This window comes from Bombina bombina, chromosome 5 (genome assembly GCF_027579735.1).
Source record: "Bombina bombina isolate aBomBom1 chromosome 5, aBomBom1.pri, whole genome shotgun sequence".
NCBI classification, from domain to species: Eukaryota; Metazoa; Chordata; class Amphibia; order Anura; family Bombinatoridae; genus Bombina; species Bombina bombina.
Window position 1 is genome coordinate 656010973 of NC_069503.1, and position 23462 is coordinate 656034434.

At 38.8% G+C, this 23462-nt stretch overlaps 1 protein-coding gene across 1 annotated transcript in view; it reads right to left on the reverse strand.

The window, feature by feature from the left end:
* Window positions 1-18615: 18615 nt before the first annotated feature.
* LOC128661585 (cadherin-10-like) overlaps window positions 18616-23462 on the reverse strand; it is a 543762-nt gene continuing 538915 nt past the window's right edge. The window contains exon 11 of the mRNA XM_053715824.1: window positions 18616-19265. Within this exon, the coding sequence (XP_053571799.1) occupies window positions 18775-19265 (491 nt within the window). The 3' untranslated portion in view covers window positions 18616-18774. The remainder of the gene's footprint in view (window positions 19266-23462) is intronic.

Sequence of the window (23462 nt, forward strand, 5' to 3'; positions counted from 1 at the left end):
AGATTGGGGAGAGAGAGAGCAAAAGATGGGGGATAGAGAGAGCAAAAAAGGAGGGATAGAGAGAACAAAAGAGATGGGGGAGAGAGAGAGCAAAAGAGAGGGGGGAGAGAGCAATAAAGGGGGGATAGAGAGAACAAAAGAGAGGGGGAGAGAGAGCAAAAGAGAGGGGGGAGAGAGCAAAAAAGGGGGAAAAGAGAGAGCAAAAATAGGGGGTATAGAGAGAGCAAAAGAGAGGAAGAGAGACAGCAAAAGAGAGGGGAAAGAGATCAAAAGAAAGGGGAGAGTGAGAGCAAAAGAGGGGGGAGAGAGAGCAAAAGAGGGGAAGAGAGACATCCAAACAGAGGGGAGGTGAGAGCAAAAGAAAGGGGGGGAGAGAGAGAGCAAAAAAGGGGGGCTATAGAGAGCAAAAGAGAGAGAGACAGCAAAAGAGAGGAGGAGAGAGAGCAAAAGAGAGGGAGCGAGAGAGAAAAAAAGAGAGGGAGGAAAAGAGAGGGGGAGAGAGGGAGCAAAAGAGAGGGGGGAGAGAAAGATCAAAAGAGAGGTGAGAGAGGGCAAAAAAGAGAGGGGGAGAGAGAGAGCAAATAGAAAGAGGGGGGAGAGAGAGATCAGAAGAGAGGGGGAGAGGGAGAGCAAACAAAAGGGGGCAGAGAGAGCACAAGAGGGGAATAGAAAGAGCAAAAGAGAAGGAGAGAGACAGCAAAAGAGAAAGTGGAGAGAGCAAAAAAGGGGGAGACAGAGAGTAAGAGAGGGAGGTTAGATAGAGCAAAAGAGAGGGGAAGAGATAGAGCAAAAGAGAGGGGGAGAGAGACAGCAAATGAGAGGGGGAAAGAGCGCAAAAGAAATGGGAGATAGAGAGCAAAAGCCTCCCTCTAGAGAGAGCACAAGAGGGGGAGAGAGACAACAAAAGAGAGGGGGAGAGAGCAAAAGAAAAGGGGGAAGAGAGAGCAAAAGAGGGGGGATAGAGAGTGCAAAAGAGAGGGGGGAGAGAGAGAGCAAAAGATTGGGGACAGAGAGCAAAAGATGGGGGATAGAGAGAACAAAAGAGATGGGGAGAGAGAGAGCAAACGACAGGGGGGAGAGAGCAATAAAGGGGGGATAGAGAGAACAAAAGAGAGGGGGGAGAGAGAGAGCAAAAGAGAGGGGGGAGATAGAGCAAAAAAGGGGGGATAGAGAGAGCAAAAATAGGGGGTATAGAGAGAGCAAAAGAGAGGAAGAGAGACAGCAAAAGAGAGGGGAAAGAGATCAAAAGAAAGGGGAAAATGAGAGCAAAAGAGGGGGGAGAGAGAGCAAAAGAGGGGAAGAGAGACACCAAAACAGAGGGAAGGAGAGAGCAAAAGAAAGGGGGAGAGAGAGAGCAAAAAAGGGGGGCTATAGAGAGCAAAAGAGAGAGACACAGCAAAAGAGAGGAGGAGAGAGCGCAAAAGAGAGGGAGAGAGAGAAAAAAAGAGAGGGAGGAAAAGAGAGGGGGAGAGAGGGAGCAAAAGAGAGGGGGGAGAGAAAGATCAAAAGAGAGGTGAGAGAGAGCAAAAAAGAGAGGGGGAGAGAGAGAGCAAAATAGAAAGAGGGGGGAGAGAGAGATCAGAAGAGAGGGGGAGAGGGATAGCAAACAAAAGGGGGCAGAGAGAGCAAAATAGAGGGGGATAGAGAGAGAGCAAGGGGTGGAACCACTGTACTGCAAAAAATCACCCTTGTACATGGGCTTTAGGACTAGTATATATATATAAAACACAACCCTGCTTTGGTATTTGACTAAATATATATATATATATATATATATATATATATATATATATATATATATATATATATATATATATATATATAAAATTAAATTATTATAAGAAATGGTTCTCATACTCCTTAAATCAAAATGTTGAGAGTGTGATATAAATTTCATAATTCTTTAATTAGAAAGGAAAGTTTACTTTTTATTTGCAAGGAATGCCAGCAAAAGACAAATACATCACGCTCAGTTCAATTTTTAATTCACATCTCATTAAAGTTTGCTGCACTAAACACTTTATTATAATTTAGAAAAAAAAAATATATGCCATTCCCCAATGTCTCCATTTCTGTCATATATACAAATCTAAAGTTTCCAGAAATCTCAGTTTTGATTCAGTCTGTAATCCAAGTCAGATCACCCTATAATAATATCCTTGAATAATAACATTCACATGTTATGTGTATATTCTATTAAATTCTGTAAAAGTACAAGTCACCTAACACATTTTCTTACTCCATTATGCAGTATAGTACTTTACAAGTTTAAGATATCTAATAGAAATCTACATGCTTGCAGCATTGAGAAGCTTTGGTGGTTTTCCACTGGGTCACCAAGGTCAAGCGTCACTATTGCAAATGCACATGTATCTAGTTGTTTGCATTTACATACATTTGTATGTGTGCATTTTAAATATTTATTTTCATATTTTACTAAACTTAAATAACTAGTTAACATTACACCTCTCATTCTCATTTTCCGCATTTTTTCTATCACTCTACTATGGGGAATTTCAAATGTTGCCAAATTATTTCTAAATCTAGACCATTCTCTTCCTGTCCCTTTATTGTACACTTAGACCCAGATTACAAGTGGAGCGCTAATTAAATTGTGGAGTGCAATATCAATATCGCTGGATCGAAAATTAGCACACAAATGGATGTTTCAAGTCAATGGTAGCAGAGTTACCAGAGTATGTTTAGCGTGGCTGACGTCCAATACTTTCAATGCAGATTGCGACCATGCTAAATATCAATCATATGTTGTAGTAGCAGCAGTGAGTCAAGGCACTTTAAGGTTTATTTTGGTTAGGATAAACATCAGAGGAGAGATGGTAAGTCTCTCTGAATAGGTGGATTTTCAAAAAATGTCTGAAGCTATACAAGGTTGGAGACAGTCTGACGGAGCAGGGTAGAGAGTTCCAGTGGAAAGGAGCAGTGTGGGAGATTTCTTGGAGGAGAGTGAATGACATAGAAATAATAGGAGTGGAGAGACGTAGGTCAGAGGTTGATCGAATAGGAAATGACGGGGAGTATTTGGATATGAGAGAGGAAGTATAGTTTGGAGCAAGGTTGTTGAGTGCTTTATAGGTTTGGGTTAATACTTTGAATTGTAATCAAAAGCAGTGTTTCTTAACCTTTTTGTAGCAAGTACCCCTGCAGGCATACGTTCCTTTCCTATGTACCCCAGTTGCAAAACATAAATATTATTTATCTCAAACTCTCATTTGAGCGTAAATAGAAATCTTGTATATCATATGTTTTCACTAACTTGCATCAGACCCATCAACCACATTAAATATTCAGATAGTAGATTATTATTTTTTTACTGTTTTTAGAAATGTATTTTAACTGAATCTGAATCTGAATACAGCAAATCTTTGGAAACATTTGAATAACAAATAAATATGGAATAAACACTTGGAAAACACACGTATATAGTCTGTTAATTCTGCACCTCTTACATACAAAAAAGGAAATTAAAATGTCTAAATTCAATGTCATAAAATGTTTTTTTGGTTAATTTTACTGTGGCACACTTGATTATAATGCATTTTACTTAGTGCATTTCATAGTGGCATATTTATCAGGCATCTGCTTTTGGGGCATTTGTTTGCAAGAACACACATTACATAACACTTACCCCGTGGCACACTTCTTATAATTGAAGCTCAACTACAGTACTCAAATGTCACTAAAAGGCCACATTCTAAGGATTTCCAAATTTGAAGTGAATCAGGGTTTGAGCAGAAGACCAACCTAGCTTGTGAAATACAATCTAGCTTGTTAGAATTTCTTGAAGGTGGAAATGAGAAACACAACTTTCTGTGATATTGATCATGTTAACCATATCAGAAAAATTAAGGTTAATCCTAGGAGTACCCCTTATAAATGTCGCAAATACCCCCATGGGTATATGTACCACAGGATGAGAAACAAGGATCTTAAGTGTAGGGGTAGCCAGTGTAGAGATTTGCAGAGCAGAGCAGCTGATGAATATCAGCGACTTAGGTGAATGAGTCTAGAAGAAGCATTCATAATAGATTGGAATGGTGAGGAAGGTCACTTAGAAGTAGAATGCATTAGTCAATGCTTGATAAAATGAGGGAATTAATTGTTATGTTTGTAGTTTCTTGTGTAAGGAAGGGTTGAATTCTGGAGCTGTTGTGTAGGAATGCATGGCAAGATTTGGTGAGCACTTGAATATGTTGAGTGAATGTGAGTTCAGAGTTGTGTGACTCCAAGACAGCAGACCTGGGGTGAGGTGTTGAGAAAAGAGTCTTTAACTGTCAGAGAAATGTCAGATGTTGGATGCCTTGAAGAGGAAGGAACAAGAAGCAGTTCAGCTTTAGACAGATTGACTTGGAGATAGCGTGAGGATATATAAGAGGCAAGCAGAAAGACAGTTGGTAATCAGGTTGTGTAAAAAAGGAAGAGATATCAGGAAAGATAGATTTGGGTATCATCAGCATATAATTGTTACTGGATGCTAAGGGAAGTTATCAGTTTTCCAAGGGAAAATGTACAGAGAGAAAAAAAAAAGCAAGGGACCCAAGACAGCCCCTTCAACTAAGAGAGGATATGCGGTTAAAGAAAACTGTAAGTAAGGAGACTGTTTGATAGTGATGTTGCGAACTTAAAATTTTCCGTTCACGAACGGCGAACGTGAACTTCCGCAAATGTTCGCGAACGGGCGAACCGGGTGAACCGCCATTGACTTCAATAGGCAGGCAAATTTTAAAACCCACAGGGACTCTTTCTGGTTACAATAGTGAAGGAAAAGTTGTTTCAAGGGAACTAACACCTGGACTGTGGCATGCAGGAGGGGGATCAATGGCAAAACTCCCACGTAAAATTACATAGTTGATGCAGAGTCTGGTTTTAATCCATAAAGGGCATAAATCACCTAACATTCCTAAATTGTTTGGAATAACGTGCTTTAAAACATCAGGTATGATGTTGTATCGATCAGGTAGTGTAAGGGTTACGCCCGCTTCACAGTGACAGACCAAACTCCCAGTTTAACGAACCGCAAACAACCGCAAACAGTCCATTTGCACAACCGCAAACTCCCCATTTTCACAAGGTTGGATACCAAGCTAGCCATGTCCCGTTACTTGTCCTCACTGATGTCATTGAAGGTCTCTTCCTCCACCCAGCCATGTACAATACCAAGGATCCCCGAAAGGTGACAACAAGCCCCCTGGGACGCCTGCTGTGTTTGGTCTTCCACCTCCTCAAAGCCACCTTCCTCCTCTGACTCCTCTTCTTCAGACTCCTCTCTCTGCATTGCCTCTCTCTGCATTATTATAAGGTGTGTTAAGTAGTACTATTCTTATCAGTTTAATCCCTGTTACGTCCCCTATCAGGGGACGTGTATATGGCATGGATTTTAGGAACCGGGAGATAGAAAAAGATGCTTGGTCGGTCCTCCTACTTAAAAATTGGGGCACTGCGCGTGCAATCTACTGTGCCATCAGATATGAGTGGTGTGTTAAGTAGTACTATTCTTATCAGTTTAATCCCTGTTACGTCCCCTATCAGGGGACGTGTATATGGCAAGGATTTTAGGAACCGGGAGATGGAAAAAGATGCTTGGTCGGTCCTCCTACTTCAAATTTGGGGCACTGCGCTTGCAATCGTTGCCGGACTTTTAGCCGACGGACATTTGGCAGGCGGACATTTGGCCGACGGACATTTGGCCGAAACACAAGTGGCTGTCAGATAACAGTCCGGCCACGAGATAGATAGATTTGATAGATAGATACATAGATTAGATAGATAGATCAATAGATGCAATAGATACATTTGATAGATACGATAGATAGATAGATAGATTTGATAGATAAATAGATAGATTTGATAGATAGATAATTTCCCAGACAGAGAATTACAAGACGTGTGGTCTGGGACCCATGGTAAGGTTCCCAGAGGCAGTTGCGGCACCAGGGGACGTGTATATGGCATGGATTTTAGGAACCGGGAGATGGAAAAAGATGCTTGGTCGGTCCTCCTACTTCAAATTTGGGGCACTGCGCGTGCAATCTAATGTGCCACCAGATAGGAGTGGTGTGCTAAGTAGTACTATTCCTATCAGTTTAATCCCTGTTACGTGACTTTTTTTTTTTTGGGATTTTGAAGCCACAGTGTAGCACCAGGGGCCAGAAAAATTTGGCATGTACACATGCCTGAAAAATTAGGTATTGTTGCAGCCGCTGCTGTAGCAGCGGCCAGAAAAATTGATGTTTGTTTCCCAGGCAGAAAGTGCCCTAAAACATTGCAGATTGAACCCTAGTTGGTGGCGGATAAGTCACGCAAGTCATCCGGCATTTGAAGATAAAATACAGCAGTGTGTGTACCATTTTTAGCCCAAGGCAGCTCATCTCATCAGGCCTTTTTTACTCGAATGTATCGCCCAATGTCAGTCCCTTCAGGATCCATCCCTCATTCATCTTAATTAAGGTGAGGTAATCTAGACTTTTTTGACCTAGGCGACTTCTCTTCTCAGTGACAATACCTCCTGCTGCACTGAAGGTCCTTTCTGACAGGACACTTGAAGCGGGTCAGGCCAGAAGTTCTATCGCAAATTGGGATAGCTCAGGCCACAGGTCAAGCCTGCACACCCAGTAGTCAAGGGGTTCATCGCTCCTCAGAGTGTCGAGATCTGCAGTTAAGGCGAGGTAGTCTGCTACCTGTCGGTCGAGTCGTTCTCTGAGGGTGGACCCCGAAGGGCTGTGGCAATGCATAGGAGTTAAAAAGCTCTGCATGTCCTTCATCAACAACACTTCTGTAAAGCATCCTGTCCTTGTTGGCGTGGTCGTGGGAGTCGGAGGATTACTTTCACCTCTTCCCCTGATAGATTCCTGTTGTGCTGTGACATCACCCTTATACGCTGTGTAAAGCATACTTTTTAATTTATTTTGGAACTGCTGCATCCTTTCCGACTTGCGGTAATTCGGTAACATTTCAGGCACTTTATGCTTATACCGGGGGTCTAGTAGCGTGGACACCCAGTACAGGTCGTTCTCCTTCAGCTTTTTTATATGAGGATCACTCAACAGGCATGACAGCATGAAAAACCCCATTTGCACAAGGTTGGATGCCGAGCTACTCATCTCCCGTTCCTCATCCTTAGTGATCTCACTGAAGGTATCTTCTTCCCCCCAGCCACGTACAAAACCATGGGTACCAGATAGGTGACAATGAGCACCCTGGGATGCCTGTTGTGGTTGGTCTTCCTCCTCCTCCTCCTCAAAGCCACATTCCTCCTCTGACTCCTCTTCCTCACAATCCTCTTCCAGCATTGCCGCTGGTCCAGTAAGCAATGCCTATGCTGTTTCTGGTGGTGATGGTGACTACAACTCTTCCTCTTCACACTCATCTACGGCCTGATCCAGCACTCTTCGCAGGGCACGCTCCAGGAAGAAAACAAATGGAATGATGTCGCTGATGGTGCCTTTGGTGCGACTGACTAGGTTTGTCACCTCTTTAAAATGATGTATGAGCCTGCAGGCATTGCTCATGAGCGTCCAGTAACGTGGCAAAAAAATTCCCAGCTCCGCAGAGGCTGTCCTAGCACCCTGGTCATACAAATACTCATTAACTGCTTTTTCTTGTTGGAGCAGGTGGTCGAACATTAGGAGTGCTGAATTCCAACTTGTTGGGCTGTCGCAAATCACACGCCTCACTAGCATGTTGTTTCGCCGCTGGATATCTGAAAAGTGCGCCATGGCCGTGTAGGAATGCCTCAAATGGCCACACACCTTCCTGGCCTGCTTCAGGACGTCCTGTAAGCCTGGGTACTTATGCACAAAGCTTTGTACGTGCCATGCACGGCACATGTGTCAACTTGTCAATTTCAATGCCGCCACCAAATTACTTACTTTGTTAGAAACCACTTTACCGATCTTCAGTTGGTGCGGAGTCAGCCACTGATCCACCTGTGTGTTCAGGGCGGACAGGAGTGCTGGTCCAGTGTGACTCTCTGCTTTCAGGCAAGTCAACCCCAAGACGGCGTGACACTGCCATATCCGGGATGTGGAATAGTACCTGGGGAGCTGGGGGGTGCCGTTGATGTGGAGCAAGACGCAGCAGCAGAAGAGGACTCAGCTGAGGAGGTTATGGAAGAGGATGGAGTAGGAGGAGTAGAGGAGGTGGCAGCAGGCCTGCCTGCAAATCGTGGCGGTGTCACCAACTCCTCCTCTGCAGAGCCATGCATTCCATGCTTGGCAGCCGTCAGCAGGTTTACCCAATGTGCAGTGTAGGTGATATACCTGCCCTGACCATGCTTTGCAGACCAGCTATCAGTGGTCAAATGGACCCTTGCCCCAACACTGTGTGCCAGACATGCCATTAATTTGTTTCGCACAATCGAGTACAGGTTAGGGATTGCCTTTTGTGCAAAGAAATTTCGGCTGGGTACCTTCCACTGCGGTGTCCCAATAGCTACAAATTTTTTGAACACCTCAGACTCCACCAGCTTGTATGGTAAAAGCTGGCGGGCTAAGAGTTCAGACAAGCCAGCTGTTAGACGCCGGGCAAGGGGGTGACTTTGTGACATTGGCTTCTTACGCTCAAACATGTCCTTGACAGACACCTGACTGTGGGCAGATGAGCAGGAACTGCTCTGGAAGAGAGACGGAGTGGTGGATGGTTGAGAGGGGGCAAGGAGGACAGCAGTGGTTGACGTGGCTGAAGATGCTGGACCAGGAGGAGGATGGCGGCTTTGAGTTTGTGTGCTGCTTCTACTCATGTGTTGATCCCATAGGCTTTTGTGATGTGTAATCATGTGCCTTCTTAAAGCAGTTGTACCTAGGTGGGTGTTGGACTTCCCACGACTCAGTTTCTTTTGGCACAGGTTGCAAATGGCATCGCTGTTGTCAGAGGCAGACACACACAAAAAATGCCACACTGCTGAGCTCTGCGATGATGGCATTCTGGTGGTGGCAACAGCATGCGTTGATTGGCTTGCTGTCTGGCTGACCCAGGGTGCTGATGCATGCTGTCTGACTGTGCCACTAGCTCCTTGCGATGACCTCCCCCTGCTTCCAACTCATCTCCTCCTCCTCCTCTCTGTCTCCCATCTGAACTTTCCCCCTGTTCTTCTTCTCTTCTAGCGGGCACCGATGTGACATCCACGGAGGCATCGTCATCATCAACTGCTTCACTTGTATCTGACAAATCAACAAAGGAACCAGCAGCGGGTACAACATCATCATCATCACACCGTACGTCCATGTCTGTAATGCTACCTGACTGAGACATATCACTGATGGTTGTGCATCACTCATTTCTTCCAACTGCTGTGTAAATAACTCCTCTGACAGATCAAGTGAAGCGGCTGTGGTGCTAGTGTTGGTGGTGACGGCAGGCGGGCGAGTGGTAACTTGAGAGGTGCCCGAAGATAAGCTGGAGGAGGATGGTGCGTCAAGGTTCGGAGCGGAAGCTATAGAAGATTGGGTGTACTGTCTTAAAAAGTCAACTATGTCCTCAGAACTTTTCAAGTTCATGGGAAGTGGCCTCTGTACACTGGGCATTATTCTAGGGCCAAAGGGAATCACAGCACCACGACCACGATGGCACCTGCAGGGTGGCCAGACTCTGCCTGTCATTTTTTTTTAAATCTACACTTACACTACTATTAAACAAGATATGAGTGGTGCCACTGGGCAAGTGGGCACAGTATACGCTGTGAACCTGACACAAAAAAGCAGACTGATGTTTCACAGTCCAAAAAGTTTTTTTTGTTTTAAATGTACACTTACACTACTATTAAACAAAATATGAGTGGTGGCACTGGGCAAGTGGGCACAGTATACGCTGTGAGCCTTACACAAAAAAGCAGACTGATATTTCACAGTCCAAAAAGCTTTTATTTTTTTTTAAATGTACACTTACACTACTATTAAACAAGATATGAGTGGTGGCACTGGGCAAGTGGGCACAGTATACGCTGTGAGCCTGACACAAAAAAGCAGACTGATGTTTCACAGTCCAAAAAGTTTTTATTTTTTTAAATGTACACTTACACTACTATTAAACAAGATATGAGTGATGGCACTGGGCAAGTGGGCCCAGTATAAGCTGTGAGCCTGACGCAAAAAAAGCAGACTGATGTTTCACAGTCCAAAAAGTTTTTTTTGTTTTTAAATGTACACTTACACTACTATTAAACAAGATATGAGTGGTGGCACTGGGCAAGTGGGCACAGTATATGCTGTGAGCCTGACACAAAAAAACAGACTGATGTTTCACAGTCCAAAAAGTTTTTATTTTTTTAAATGTACACTTACACTACTTTTAAACAAGATATGAGTGGTGGCACTGGGCAAGTGGGCACAGTATACGCTGTGAGCCTGACACAAAAAAGCAGACTGATGTTTCACAATCCAAAAAGTTTTTATTTTTTTTAAATGTACACTTACACTACTATTAAACAAGATATGAGTGGTGGCACTGGGCAAGTGGGCCCAGTATAAGCTGTGAGCCTGACACAAAAAAAGCAGACTGATGTTTCACAGTCCAAAAAGTTTTTTTTGTTTTTAAATGTACACTTACACTACTATTAAACAAGATATGAGTGGTGGCACTGGGCAAGTGGGCACAGTATACGCTGTGAGCCTGACACAAAAAAGCAGACTGATGTTTCACAGTCCAAAAAGTTTTTATTTTTTTAAATGTACACTTACACTACTATTAAACAAGATATGAGTGATGGCACTGGGCAAGTGGGCCCAGTATAAGCTGTGAGCCTGACGCAAAAAAAGCAGACTGATGTTTCACAGTCCAAAAAGTTTTTTTTTGTTTTTAAATGTACACTTACACTACTATTAAACAAGATATGAGTGGTGGCACTGGGCAAGTGGGCACAGTATATGCTGTGAGCCTGACACAAAAAAACAGACTGATGTTTCACAGTCCAAAAAGTTTTTATTTTTTTAAATGTACACTTACACTACTTTTAAACAAGATATGAGTGGTGGCACTGGGCAAGTGGGCACAGTATACGCTGTGAGCCTGACACAAAAAAGCAGACTGATGTTTCACAATCCAAAAAGTTTTTATTTTTTTAAATGTACACTTACACTACTATTAAACAAGATATGAGTGGTGGCACTGGGCAAGTGGGCCCAGTATAAGCTGTGAGCCTGACACAAAAAAAGCAGACTGATGTTTCACAGTCCAAAAAGTTTTTTTTGTTTTTAAATGTACACTTACACTACTATTAAACAAGATATGAGTGGTGGCACTGGGCAAGTGGGCACACTATACGCTGTGAGCTTGACACAAAAAAGCAGACTGATGTTTCACAGTCCAAGAAGTGTTTATTTTTTTAAATGTACAATTACACTACTATTAAAAAAGATATGAGTGGTGGCACTGGGCAAGTGGGCACAGTATACGCTGTGAGCCTGACACAAAAAAGCAGACTGATGTTTCACAGTCCAAAAAGTTTTTTTTGTTTTAAATGTACACTTACACTACTATTAAACAAGATATGAGTGGTGGCACTGGGCAAGTGGGCACACTATACGCTGTGAGCTTGACACAAAAAAGCAGACTGATGTTTCACAGTCCAAGAAGTGTTTATTTTTTTAAATGTACAATTACACTACTATTAAAAAAGATATGAGTGGTGGCACTGGGCAAGTGGGCACAGTATACGCTGTGAGCCTGACACAAAAAAGCAGACTGATGTTTCACAGTCCAAAAAGTTTTTTTGTTTTAAATGTACACTTACACTACTATTAAACAAGATATGAGTGGTGGCACTGGGCAAGTGGGCACAGTATATGCTGTGAGCCTGACACAAAAAAGCAGACTGATGTTTCACAGTCCAATTTTTTTTTTTTTTTTAAATTTACACTTACACTACTATTAAACAAGATATGAGTGGTGGCACTGGGCAAGTGGGCACAGTATACGCTGTGAGCCTGACACAAAAAAGCAGACTGATGTTTCACAGTCCAAAAAGTTTTTATTTTTTTAAATGTACACTTACACTACTATTAAACAAGATATGAGTGGTGGCACTGGGCAAGTGGGCACAGTATACGCTGTGAGTCTGACACAAAAAAGCAGACTGATGTTTCACAGTCCAAAAAGTTTTTTTTTTTTTTTTTAAATGTATACTTACACTACTATTAAACAAGATATGAGTGGTGGCACTGGGCAAGTGGGCACAGTATACGCTGTGAGCCTGACACAAAAAAGCAGACTGACGTTTCACAGTCCAAACATTTTTATTTTTTTTTTAAATGTACACTTACACTACTATTAAACAAGATATGAGTGGTGCCACTGGGCAAGTGGGCACAGTATACGCTGTGAGCCTGACACAAAAAAGCAGACTGATGTTTCACAGTCCAAAATTATTATTTTTTTAAATTTACACTACTGTTACACCAGATATGAGTGGTGGCACTGGGCAAGTGGGCACAGTATACGCTGTGAGCCTGGCACACATGCTGGCAGGCAGGCAACTGCAATTAGATTACACAAGCAGACTGATGTTTCACAGTCAAAAAAGTTTTTTTTTTAAATTTACACTACTGTTACACCAGATATGAGTGGTGGCACTGGGCAAGTGGGCACAGTATACACTGTGAGCCTGGCACACGCTGGCAGGCAGGCAGGCAACTGCAATTAGATTACACTAGCAGACTGATGTTTCACAGTCAAAAAATTTTTTTTTTTTTTAATTTATACTACTGTTACACCAGATATGAGTGGTGGCACTGGGCAAGTGGGCCTGGCACACACGCTGGCAGGCAGGCAACTGCAATTAGATTACACAAGCAGACTGATGTTTCACAGTCAAAAAAGTGTTTTTTTTTTTTTTAATTTACACTACTGTTACACCAGATATGAGTGGTGGCACTGGGCAAGTGGGCCTGGCACACACGCTGGCAGGCAGGCAACTGCAATTAGATTACACTAGCAGGCTGATGTTTCACAGTCAAAAAAGTTTTTTTTTTTTAAATTTACACTACTGTTACACCAGATATGAGTGGTGGCACTGGGCAAGTGGCTTGGCAGGCAGGCAACTGCAATTAGATTACACAGGGAAAAAATGATGTTCTAGCCCTAAAAAGGGCTTTTTGGGGTGCTGTCCTTACAGCAGAGATCAGATGAGTCCTTCAGGACTGTAGTGGACACTGAATACACTAGCCTAGCTATCAATTTCCCTATTAATCACCAGCAGCTACACTGTCCCTCCTCTCACTAACAATGCAGTTTCCGAATGAATCTAAAATGGCTGCTGTCCAAGAGCTGGGAGGGTCTGTGAGGGAGGGTCTGCTGCTGATTGGCTGGAATGTGTCTGCAGACTGTGAGATACAGGGTAAAAGTTTACTCAATGATGACGAATAGGGGGCGGATCGAACATCGCATATGTTCACCCGCCAAGGCGAACGCGAACATGCTATATTCGCCGGGAACTATCCACCGGCGAACTATTCGCGACATCACTACTGTTTGATAGTTAGAAGTGGTGGAGAGGTCAAGCGGAGGATTTTTTAGGATTGGTATAATTGACAAATACTTGAAAGTATCTGGAAATGTGCCAGTGATAAGAAACTGTTTAAAGAGATGAGTTAGAGCAGGTGTTAAAGAAGCAGAGAGAGAGAGAGAGAGACATAGAGAGAGAGAGAGAGAGAGAGAGAGATTGGGAACAAGTTGTGAAGCAATAGGGTCAAGTGTGAAGGTTGTGAGATTAGCAGAAGTTAGGAGAATGAGGACTTCTTCTTCTGTTGCAGGTGGAAAGTAGCAGATAGTTTTGTTAGTGATAGGGGTAGGTAGGAGGGCTGGGTTGGAAGGGTGTGAGGGAGAGGAATATCTTCAATTGTGTCAATCTTTTTTGAAGTGATCAGAAATAATCTGAGCAGTGAGTTTGGTAGTGGGCAAAGATGCAGACAGATGTAGAAGGGAGTTGAAGGTTGAGAACAGCCTTCTGAGGTTGAATACATGAGATAATGCAATGGAGGAAAAATAGACTTGTTTGACCAGCTATGGGCAGAGTTATATGAATTGAGGTTTATTTTATAGTGCAGGAAATCAGCACAGGTGCGTGATTTCCTCCACTGATGTTCAGCAATCTGTGAACATCACTGAAGATAGCGGGTCTGTTTGGTGTGCTATGGTTGTTGTCGAGTGCACAATGAGCGGCAAATAGTGGAGGGTGCAGCTTTGTCAAGTTTTGATTTTAATGCATAATTCTACTGTAAGGCCACTAGGTCTGAACAAGAGATGGATAACATTTTGGAAAATAGAAATTTCAGTTTATGAAAAATATGTACATATATACAGAATAGTATATTTAAAATTAAAAATAAAATTTTCTTCTAAGTGAAGAACATAGGCATTTGAAGTATTCCTAATGCACTTTCAGTTTTATCTCAGTTGCCTAGTGCAACTTCAGGTTAGCGCTCACGCGAAAAAAAGAAAAGGCTTTTTTAGCACACCCATAGAAGGCTAAGGGGAAAGGGAGTTAGTGCAGTTGGGATATCTGACCTCAAGTTGTTTGTGCACCTGAGTCTTTTGCTAGTCTGATACATTTTTACTTTCAACTTAATACGTAATGCTAATGCAAACATCAAAGCGCTATTGATTTACCTTGAGCACAGTAATCTAGCCCTTATTAAGATATACAACTGTAAGTTTGATGTATCTACTATGGAACATTAGTAGAAAAAATGTAATCTGGCTTCAGATATATAAACAAAAAGTTTTGTTTTCCCCACTTTTTTCAGAATAACTGTGCTTTAATTGTGGAGACATAACCACATCAATTATTTAATTACTATGTACTATTTATATTCTTCCAGCTATTGATTAAAATTACACACGATTAAAAATGTAACAAACATGTAGTCAATGTCCATTTCAATGTCTTCACTAAATGATGAAAAACATATATATATAATATATATATATATATATATATATATATATATATATGTGTGTGTGTGTGTGTGTGTGTGTGTAAATATGTTCAAATTAAACTCAGTGCTTTGATTTATTTTTAATTTATTTTAACACAGTATTTTCTTAGCTTATGTGTAACTTATCTATTTGGTTGCCATAAAGGACTCAAATGCATGAAAATATAATTTAACTTTGAAATGTTATAAAGCACCTCTTTGTTCTGATGTCAACACTATTAGTAAAAATGAAATTGCATGATCATCAATGTGATCATGTGATTTTAAGGCCAGGATCAGATCATGGAGGGCTGCCTAGGTTGCTAGGCATGTCATCAGTCCAATTCCTGCTTTCATCAAAAAGGGAGGCTGCCATATGCTGTATAAGGTAGTACAGTTTTAGAAGAACTGTTTTGCTGCATATACACTATGTGGTAAAAAGTATGTGACTGTCACATCTAAATGAGCTTTTTGGACATCCTATTCCATTAGCATTAATATGAAGTTGACCCCCCCCCCCTCCCTGCAACTCTTGTTAAAATATTTTTCAATAAGTTTTTGGAGAGTTTCTGTAGGACTTTGCTGTGCTCCTCAGCCAAAAGAGCATTTGTGAGGTCAGGACTCTTTACAGGCCTCACAAGTTCCTCCACATCAAACAAGTCATATCTTCACATTTCCACTGCTCCATAGTCCAGTGGTGGTGTGCTTTACAACACTCCAGCCATAGCTTGGTATTCCCTATGTTGATGTGAGGCTTGTGTACAGCTGTTCAGCAAGGGAAACCCATTTTATGATGCCCTCAACACAGTTCTTTTATTGAAGTTGCTTTCAGAGACAGTTTGAAACTCTGTAGTGAGTGATGCAACAGATGATAGGATATGATCTTCAGTACTCTCAGCCTCACCACTCTTTAAGATTCTGTTGTCTACCACTTTGTTTCTAGATTCTTCCACTTCACAATAATAGCACTTACAAATTATCAGTGAAGCTCTAGTAGAGTAGAAATTGCACAAACTTACTTGTGGCAAATGTGGCATTCTATGACTATGTCATGTTTAAAGTAATTGTACAGCCAATGTTTGTCTATAACCATTGTATTGCTGGGTGCTGGCTTTTAAGTACCTGTTATTAATGGGTGTGGCTTAAAGACCTGAATTTAATAATTGGTAGGGTTGTTCACATATTTTTGGCCATATAGTGTATATATTGTGTGAACAAAAGGAACTTTGTTAGCAGCAATAATATACTTGAATGTTTTTTTATATTAGGTACCCGGTAGTTAATGTGGAAAAGAAATATTACATTACATTAGATGAATGTTGAGCAATGCATGTATCACTAAGTGACCAGCGGAATAAACTTTGCAGGAGTTTGCTATATCTATGAATCTCTATGTGCTTAAGAGTTAATCATTAAGGGTACAGTCATCAAATTCAATCACCAGTGGAATTCGCTTTCTGAAGTTCTGCAAAAAGCTCCTTTATATTTGTGAATCTCTGTGTGCTTTAGAAACATATTTTCTCTGTTGCAAAGAAGTATAGACATATTGAGTATTTATTATCTTATATGGCATGGGACATGGGGAATTTTCTATGAGTTTGGTTAATTGGCATCAGTAAACTACTTATGGAAGTTGGCATAGCAAATATGTTTTGTTGCAAGTGACGCAGCCTGGGGTCTTACTTTTATACTGTATATATCATTGAATTTGTATTTAAAGAAATAATTACTGTCCCTTGGATGCCATTACTGAGATTTTTTATATTTAACTTCTCAACTATAATTTTGTCTTTATCACTATGATGTTTGTTTCAGTTCATCAAATAAGCATTTTTAGAGGAAAAAGAAAACAAAGAGGAAGTAATAAATAAAGGATCACACCTGTTGAATTATGTAATAGGTAAAATAAATAAATAAAAATGTTTTCAGTAGTTAAAGTTGTACTATGGAGAAAGTCAGATACATGTATTATATATTCTGGTTTACAACAAAAGAACTTTGAATTTAAAGTATTTCTTTAAATGGACAAAGCAAAACATGAATGAATTAAACTAAAAAGAAAACAATGAATAGGAAAGGCGGTGCTTAAATATTTATATTAATTAAAGGGACATTAAACACTAAATACATTTTATAAGCATAGTATTGAGGTTATTCCCCGCCTCCTAATAGTCATGGGTGCCACTATGTTGAAATGTATCTTTTACCACATTCCAGTGCTAATATGTTTGCACATGTGCAGCAACTCTCCTTCAGATACCTGCAGTGTAACTTAAGTTCCAACATGGTGGCACCAATAATTAGAGGGAGGTGCATGAAATCTATTTGGTGTTTAATGTCCTTTCATGTAGCCATTACACTGATAATTCCATAGATGTGGTATGTTAGATGTGGTATGTGTAAGTTAATGATGTTTCCCTATAAATTAGCAGTTTAAATAAAAAAACTTAGATACAAAGTTTCTCCTAGAAATCGACTGTGCACTAGTATATAATTCATGACCATATTTATAAAAATGTTAACTAAACTGTTATATTATGCTGCATGTACACAGTTTGTCGACCATAAATTATTTTTATGTTTGGAGCTGCAAACTGTATCCAGTATTTATTGCTCAGTCTATTCAATCACTTATTATAAGCTGAGCACCTCAAGTTTCACACTTTTAAAATGGTGACCTTTATGTAAACTAATTGAATAATATTTAGGAACTAAAACTGCATAACTACTATTAATAATAATAATAATAATAATTGTAAAAAAAAAAAGTTTTATGAGAACATCAGTCATTTCTGATCAGTAAAAATATATTATTAATATTTTTAATAAAAAACAAAGATATAGCTGGATTTTTTATTTTATACAATATTAAACAGTTTGTCTTATCACTATGTGCAATTTATTTTTGTTAAAGGATTCACTATATCTAAAGTTTATAAATGAATCATGTTTTTGTTCATTAGATTCTGATAAATTAATTCTAGATATGAAATTACATCCAGATTATATATTTTTTTATATTTACCAATTGTACAACAGTCCAAATGGTCTTCACAATATATGTGTGTGTGTGGTGTGTGTATATATATATATATATATATATATATATATATATATATATATATTATATATATATATATATATATAATATATTCATTAAGTACTTTTAAATGGAAAGAAATAGAGGGGGGAAATATTCTGATTTTTCTTTTTATATTTTCTTTCTTATCATAGTTTTTAAATCATATAGGCACTAAGCAAGTTGTAAAAACGGGTTTATTTCTTAAAAATAAATACAAAAATATAAATATAAAACATTGGCAAGATACTATTTGATGAAATGAAGTTCTACTAACATATTTTTCACCAGCTGCATACCACACTTAACTAACATCACATGTACATTTTTTTATTTGAATGTACATACTTTATTAGAATGTCATATCTTTGTTCCCCTTGAGAAAAAAAAAAAAAAAAAAAAAAAAAAGCTGCAATTGGTAGGGCAACCAGTGTACCCAAGCAAAGCAATATGTGCACAAATATGAGGAAGTAGTCAACTTTTCAAGTTTTAAATGACTGTTGATTTACAGGCAGCATTATTCCCATTGAGTTAGAATAATAGATTATGATAAACATAAGCCATACCATAAATTGATATTCTACATAGAAAAGAAAATTGATGAAAGAAATCAATGGTGTAAAAAGTATTTTTTTTAATTTATTATTGTTATTATTTTAACACTGTGCTGAGTGTCATAAAAGGTATTTTAAAATGTTAATATTCCCTCGGTGCCTGCAAATGTATTTCCACTTAAAATGAAATTAAAAAAGAGTGAGGACATTGTTCAAGTTAGGATTCTTTATCACTCTCACCGCTGCCATACATTTCAGCTAATTTGTTAAAACGTGGACCCCATTCCTTGAGGTATTCATAATTTTGGTCCCCTTCTGTAGTACTTGACTCTAATGAACTTAAAGATCCAGCTATGGAATCATTGCCTTCATATGCATAAGTTGCAAGTGAATCATATGGTGGAGCTGTAGGATCATTATCATGCTCTTTAAGCCTTTGGTTAATGAAATCTCGTACATCTGTATTGTCAGGAACAGAAGCAGTTCTACGTGGTAACAAAAGACTTTCAGGGATAATATCTCTTCGATGCTTTTTATCTTCCATAGCCCCAGGGTTTCTTAATGTGCCAATATCAAATGCCTGTGTGTCTTCTTCTCCACCGCCTTCATCATTATAACTTACAATGTTGTCTCGGATATCCTCTTTAGATAAAACTAAAGGTTCTTTTTTACTCTGCCTCTTTAAAGCTGCAAACAACACCACTATAACTGAAAAAAGATAAAAAATAGACAATTAGAATTTAAAATATACATATTTACCATAACTGCACATATAAAATGAGTATAGAATTTGACACATGTCATATTTCCTTCTCAGTATAGACATGATAAATAAACATAAGATCATTACATTCCACACATGTATATGCAAATACAATTTACTTTAGATACAGTAATTATCAAAAGAGTAATTACTTAAAAGTGCAATATGAGACCTCAGTGTTATAAATTTATGGCATCTGGAATTACAAAATATCTCTATAGAAAAGATAAAGGAAATCTAATATTTAATATATACCATAAGATCATAGACACACTTATAAAATCAGATTATTGCATACCCTTTCAGATATTTTTTAAAGAAATGTTGGAAATAGTTTATCTTTTGTGCATTAATGTAAGTGTTCTAAGTTAAAACTTGTTATAGGAAACAAATCCTTAAAAACCTAAACAATTTTCTTTGTCTCTGAAAAAGTTTTGAGTTCAATAAAGCTTTGCAATTTAATACAATGTAGGCAATTTGCCACATCATTATAAAAACTTTTCCTTTTCAGTGCACTCACAAACTGAGAGAAGCTACTGTGCATGAGTATATAAAGAAAACATGAGCAGTAGCTTATTTCAGTGACTGAGAGAAAATCTGCAATAATCTGTTGCTTTAGGATTGACAAAATCATTCATTGCTGTTTTTTTCTTTTCTTTAAAGCTGATTGCAGGGAGTTGTCAGGACCAGGAGCTGAGTGACACTTTTGGAGGCAAAATAAAGATATAGATATTTTCAAGACTACTTATGGGGGTTGATTTGGCTTTTGAGGTTTGATGTTTTTGTTGCTGTAATTTTTAAAATGTTTACTGTTTTTTTAATGTTACATTGTGATGGTGGCTCAAGTCCATTGTAGTTAGGGCTAAATGTTGGGTTTCAAAGGATGTTGCTGGTATCTTTGCAGGGTGGGGTAACATTTATTTTTGCAGGGGCTATAACAGTGTTATCACAATTAAGTCATAAACACCCTGATGGATTGCCATAACAAGTTGCTGTCACCAAATAGTAGCAGTCAATATGAAGACTCTCTAAACAAATCATGTGATCTTGTTTATATTTGTAACAAAAAAAATAAAAAATATATTTTATATACAAATATATATATATATATATATATATATTTATATTTACATAGGTCTTAAAGTAAAATGTCCTTTGTCAGTAATAGACTGAAAAGGATTTTTTAACTAACGTTTTCATTAATAAAAATATATTCGTTTGATTTGGGGTATTTTAATATTTGTGTAATTTCTAATACTTAAAAAAAAAAATCACTTATTACCCTTATTTGGACCGCTCAGTGTAGCAATAAGTTAATAAATGCTAAGTAAATAATGTTGATACATTTAGTAAACATTTAGCCCTCTAAAGACAAAATCTTAATATTTATAAAAAGGATTAGACTGAGAAAAAAAAAAGAGGAAAATAATGTGCTATTTTTATGGAAAATCTGAATTCTGAATATATCAATGGGGACATTTTAATAAAATATATCAATTTTGACATTTACTTCGCCTAGATTATTATAGAAAACTATGCATAAAATCATTAATGTAAATGTTCCTCAGCTAGTCAATTTAAAATATGTATTTGTTGACAGAAATTGCTCTTATAATATTTAGATAATGTATTATTTATTCTAGATTAAATTTAGTATATGCTGTCCCCATTATAGGCTAGATTACAAATGGGTGTGCCATTTAGCACTCCAGATTAATTGTATACTTCATTAGAAGTAAGCTTTTTTCTTGCATCATGTACCGCGAGTATTACACATTGAAAGTAAAAAGTTTTCCCACGCAAACCCAAGAGAAGTTATTATTATTTCACATTCCAATGTTCTTCAACTACAGGAATATGTTATTTTTAATTTAAATACACATATATCTGTATGCATATACCTGTATATCTATTTCTATATATAAGGTATTTACTTTACATTAACATTAATATATATAATAAGGGTTAAAAAAATTCTATGTGAAGAACATAGTGATGTAACAAGCTTTGGGTTTGCACAGTGTCGGGTTAGTGCACATAAAAACGTTGTTATCTTAAGGCCAGTGGCATATTTAGGTTTGGTGCTGCCCTAGGCATTCAAAATTCTGCTGCCCCCCCCCCAAAAGGTTTTAGGCCTTTCTCCCCTTAAAGGACCAGTCAATACAATAGATTTGCATAAACAACAAATGCATGATAAGAAGACAATGCAATAGCACTTAGTCTAAACTTCAAATGAGTAGTAGATGTTTTTTAAAGGGACAGTCAACACCAGAATGTTTGTTGTTTAAAAAGAAAGATAATCCCTTTATTACCCATTCCCCAGTTTTGTATAATCAACACTGTTATAGAAATACACTTTTTACCTCTGTAATTACCTGGTATCTATGCCTCTGCAAACTGCCCCCTTATTTCAGTTATTTTGACAGACTTGCATTTTAGCCAATCAGTGCTCACTCCAGGGTAACTTCACGTGCATGAGTTCAATGTTATCTATATGAAACACATGAACTAATGGCCTCTAGTGGTCAATATGCATTCAGATTAGAGGCAGTCTTCAAGGTCTAAGAAATTAGCATATAAACCTCCTAGGTTTAGCTTTCAACTAAGAATACCAAAAGAACAAAGCAAAATTGGGGATAAAAGTAAATTGGAAAGTTGTTTAAAATTACATTCCCTATTTAAATCATGAAAGTTTTTTTTGGACTTGACTGTCCCTTTAAATAAAAAAGTTATGTCTATTTCCACACCCCCTGTATCATGTAACAGCCATCAGCCAATCACAAATGCATATACATATATGCTGTGAACTTTTGCACATGCTCAGTAGGAGCTGGTGACTCAAAAAGTGTAAATATTAAAAGACTGTGCACATTTTGTTAATGAAAGTAAATTGGAAAGTTGTTTAAAATTGCATGCTGTATCTGAATCATGACAGTTTAATTTTGACTTGAGTGTGTAAAATGTTTTTGTTTGTTTTTTTTCATAACAATTCAAAAGAAAATGGGCTAGCAAAACACTTGCATACAGGTGGGTTGAATTGCATGCATCTCATACCATTTTATCCCTGAGAGAAGGAAGAGAAAAGAAGGGCAAGGGAGAAAAGGGAGGGAAAGGAAGGGAGGGATAGAGAGAGAGAGAGAGAGAGAGAGAGAGAGAGAGAGAGAGAGAGAGAGAGAGAGAGAAGAGAGAAAAGTGGGGAGGGAGAGAAGAAAAGGGGGGAGGGAAAGAAGGGAGGGAAAGAAATAAGTGAAAGAAGGGAGCAAGGGAGGAAGTTGAGAGAAAGAGGGCAGGGAGGGAAAGAAGGGAGGGAGGGAGGAAGGGAGGGAAAGAAATAAGGGTGGGAGTTGAGGGAGTGGGTTGAGGGAGGAAGGGAGTTGAGGGAGGAAGGGAAAGTAGGGAGAGGGGAAGGGAGGGAAAGAAGAATACTCTCTGAAACAATCACTGCCCTTCAGATGCAACAACATACAGTAATTACCATCATTCAAGTAATAAAACTTTTTAAGTGTCCATTTACTATTTACTGCTGATCCAAGCAGTGCACAGACGCATCCAGTCTGTTAGTTACTAAGACCTGCAATAAGCACTGCGCTCGCAGATCCACCACAGCTGACAAGGGGTGGCAGCATTGGCAGCATATTGGCACAAGGTCTTCTCCTCCAGCCTCACCTTATAAGCATATCCACAAGCAACGGTTTAAAGGAGCACTGCCTGTGAAGAGCGACCTTAATCAGCGCACGTGCCTTGTCTTCTCTGTAAAAGCCTGCACTTTATCGATCACTGTACTGTGTGCTGGCTTTTAAAGAGAGGATAGGGCAGATGTGCGGCCCCTGCCAAATCTGCTGCCCTAGGCACCGGCCTTGTTGGCCTAGGCCATAATACGCCCCTGCTTTATGCTTGTTATGGAAATATAAAATATTAAAAAAACATTAATACTTATTAAAAATTATTATAGAAACTGTAAAAAAATCACAATAATCAATATAATATATATTATTTTACAGTATCTATACTAATTTGTAATAATTATCATTAATATATTTTAATATTTAATAGTTAATATTTCCCTGACGCGCCTTAAGAGCGAAACCTGAAGCGTGTTACACATATTTTACATTACTATGTTCTTCACATAGGAAATATTT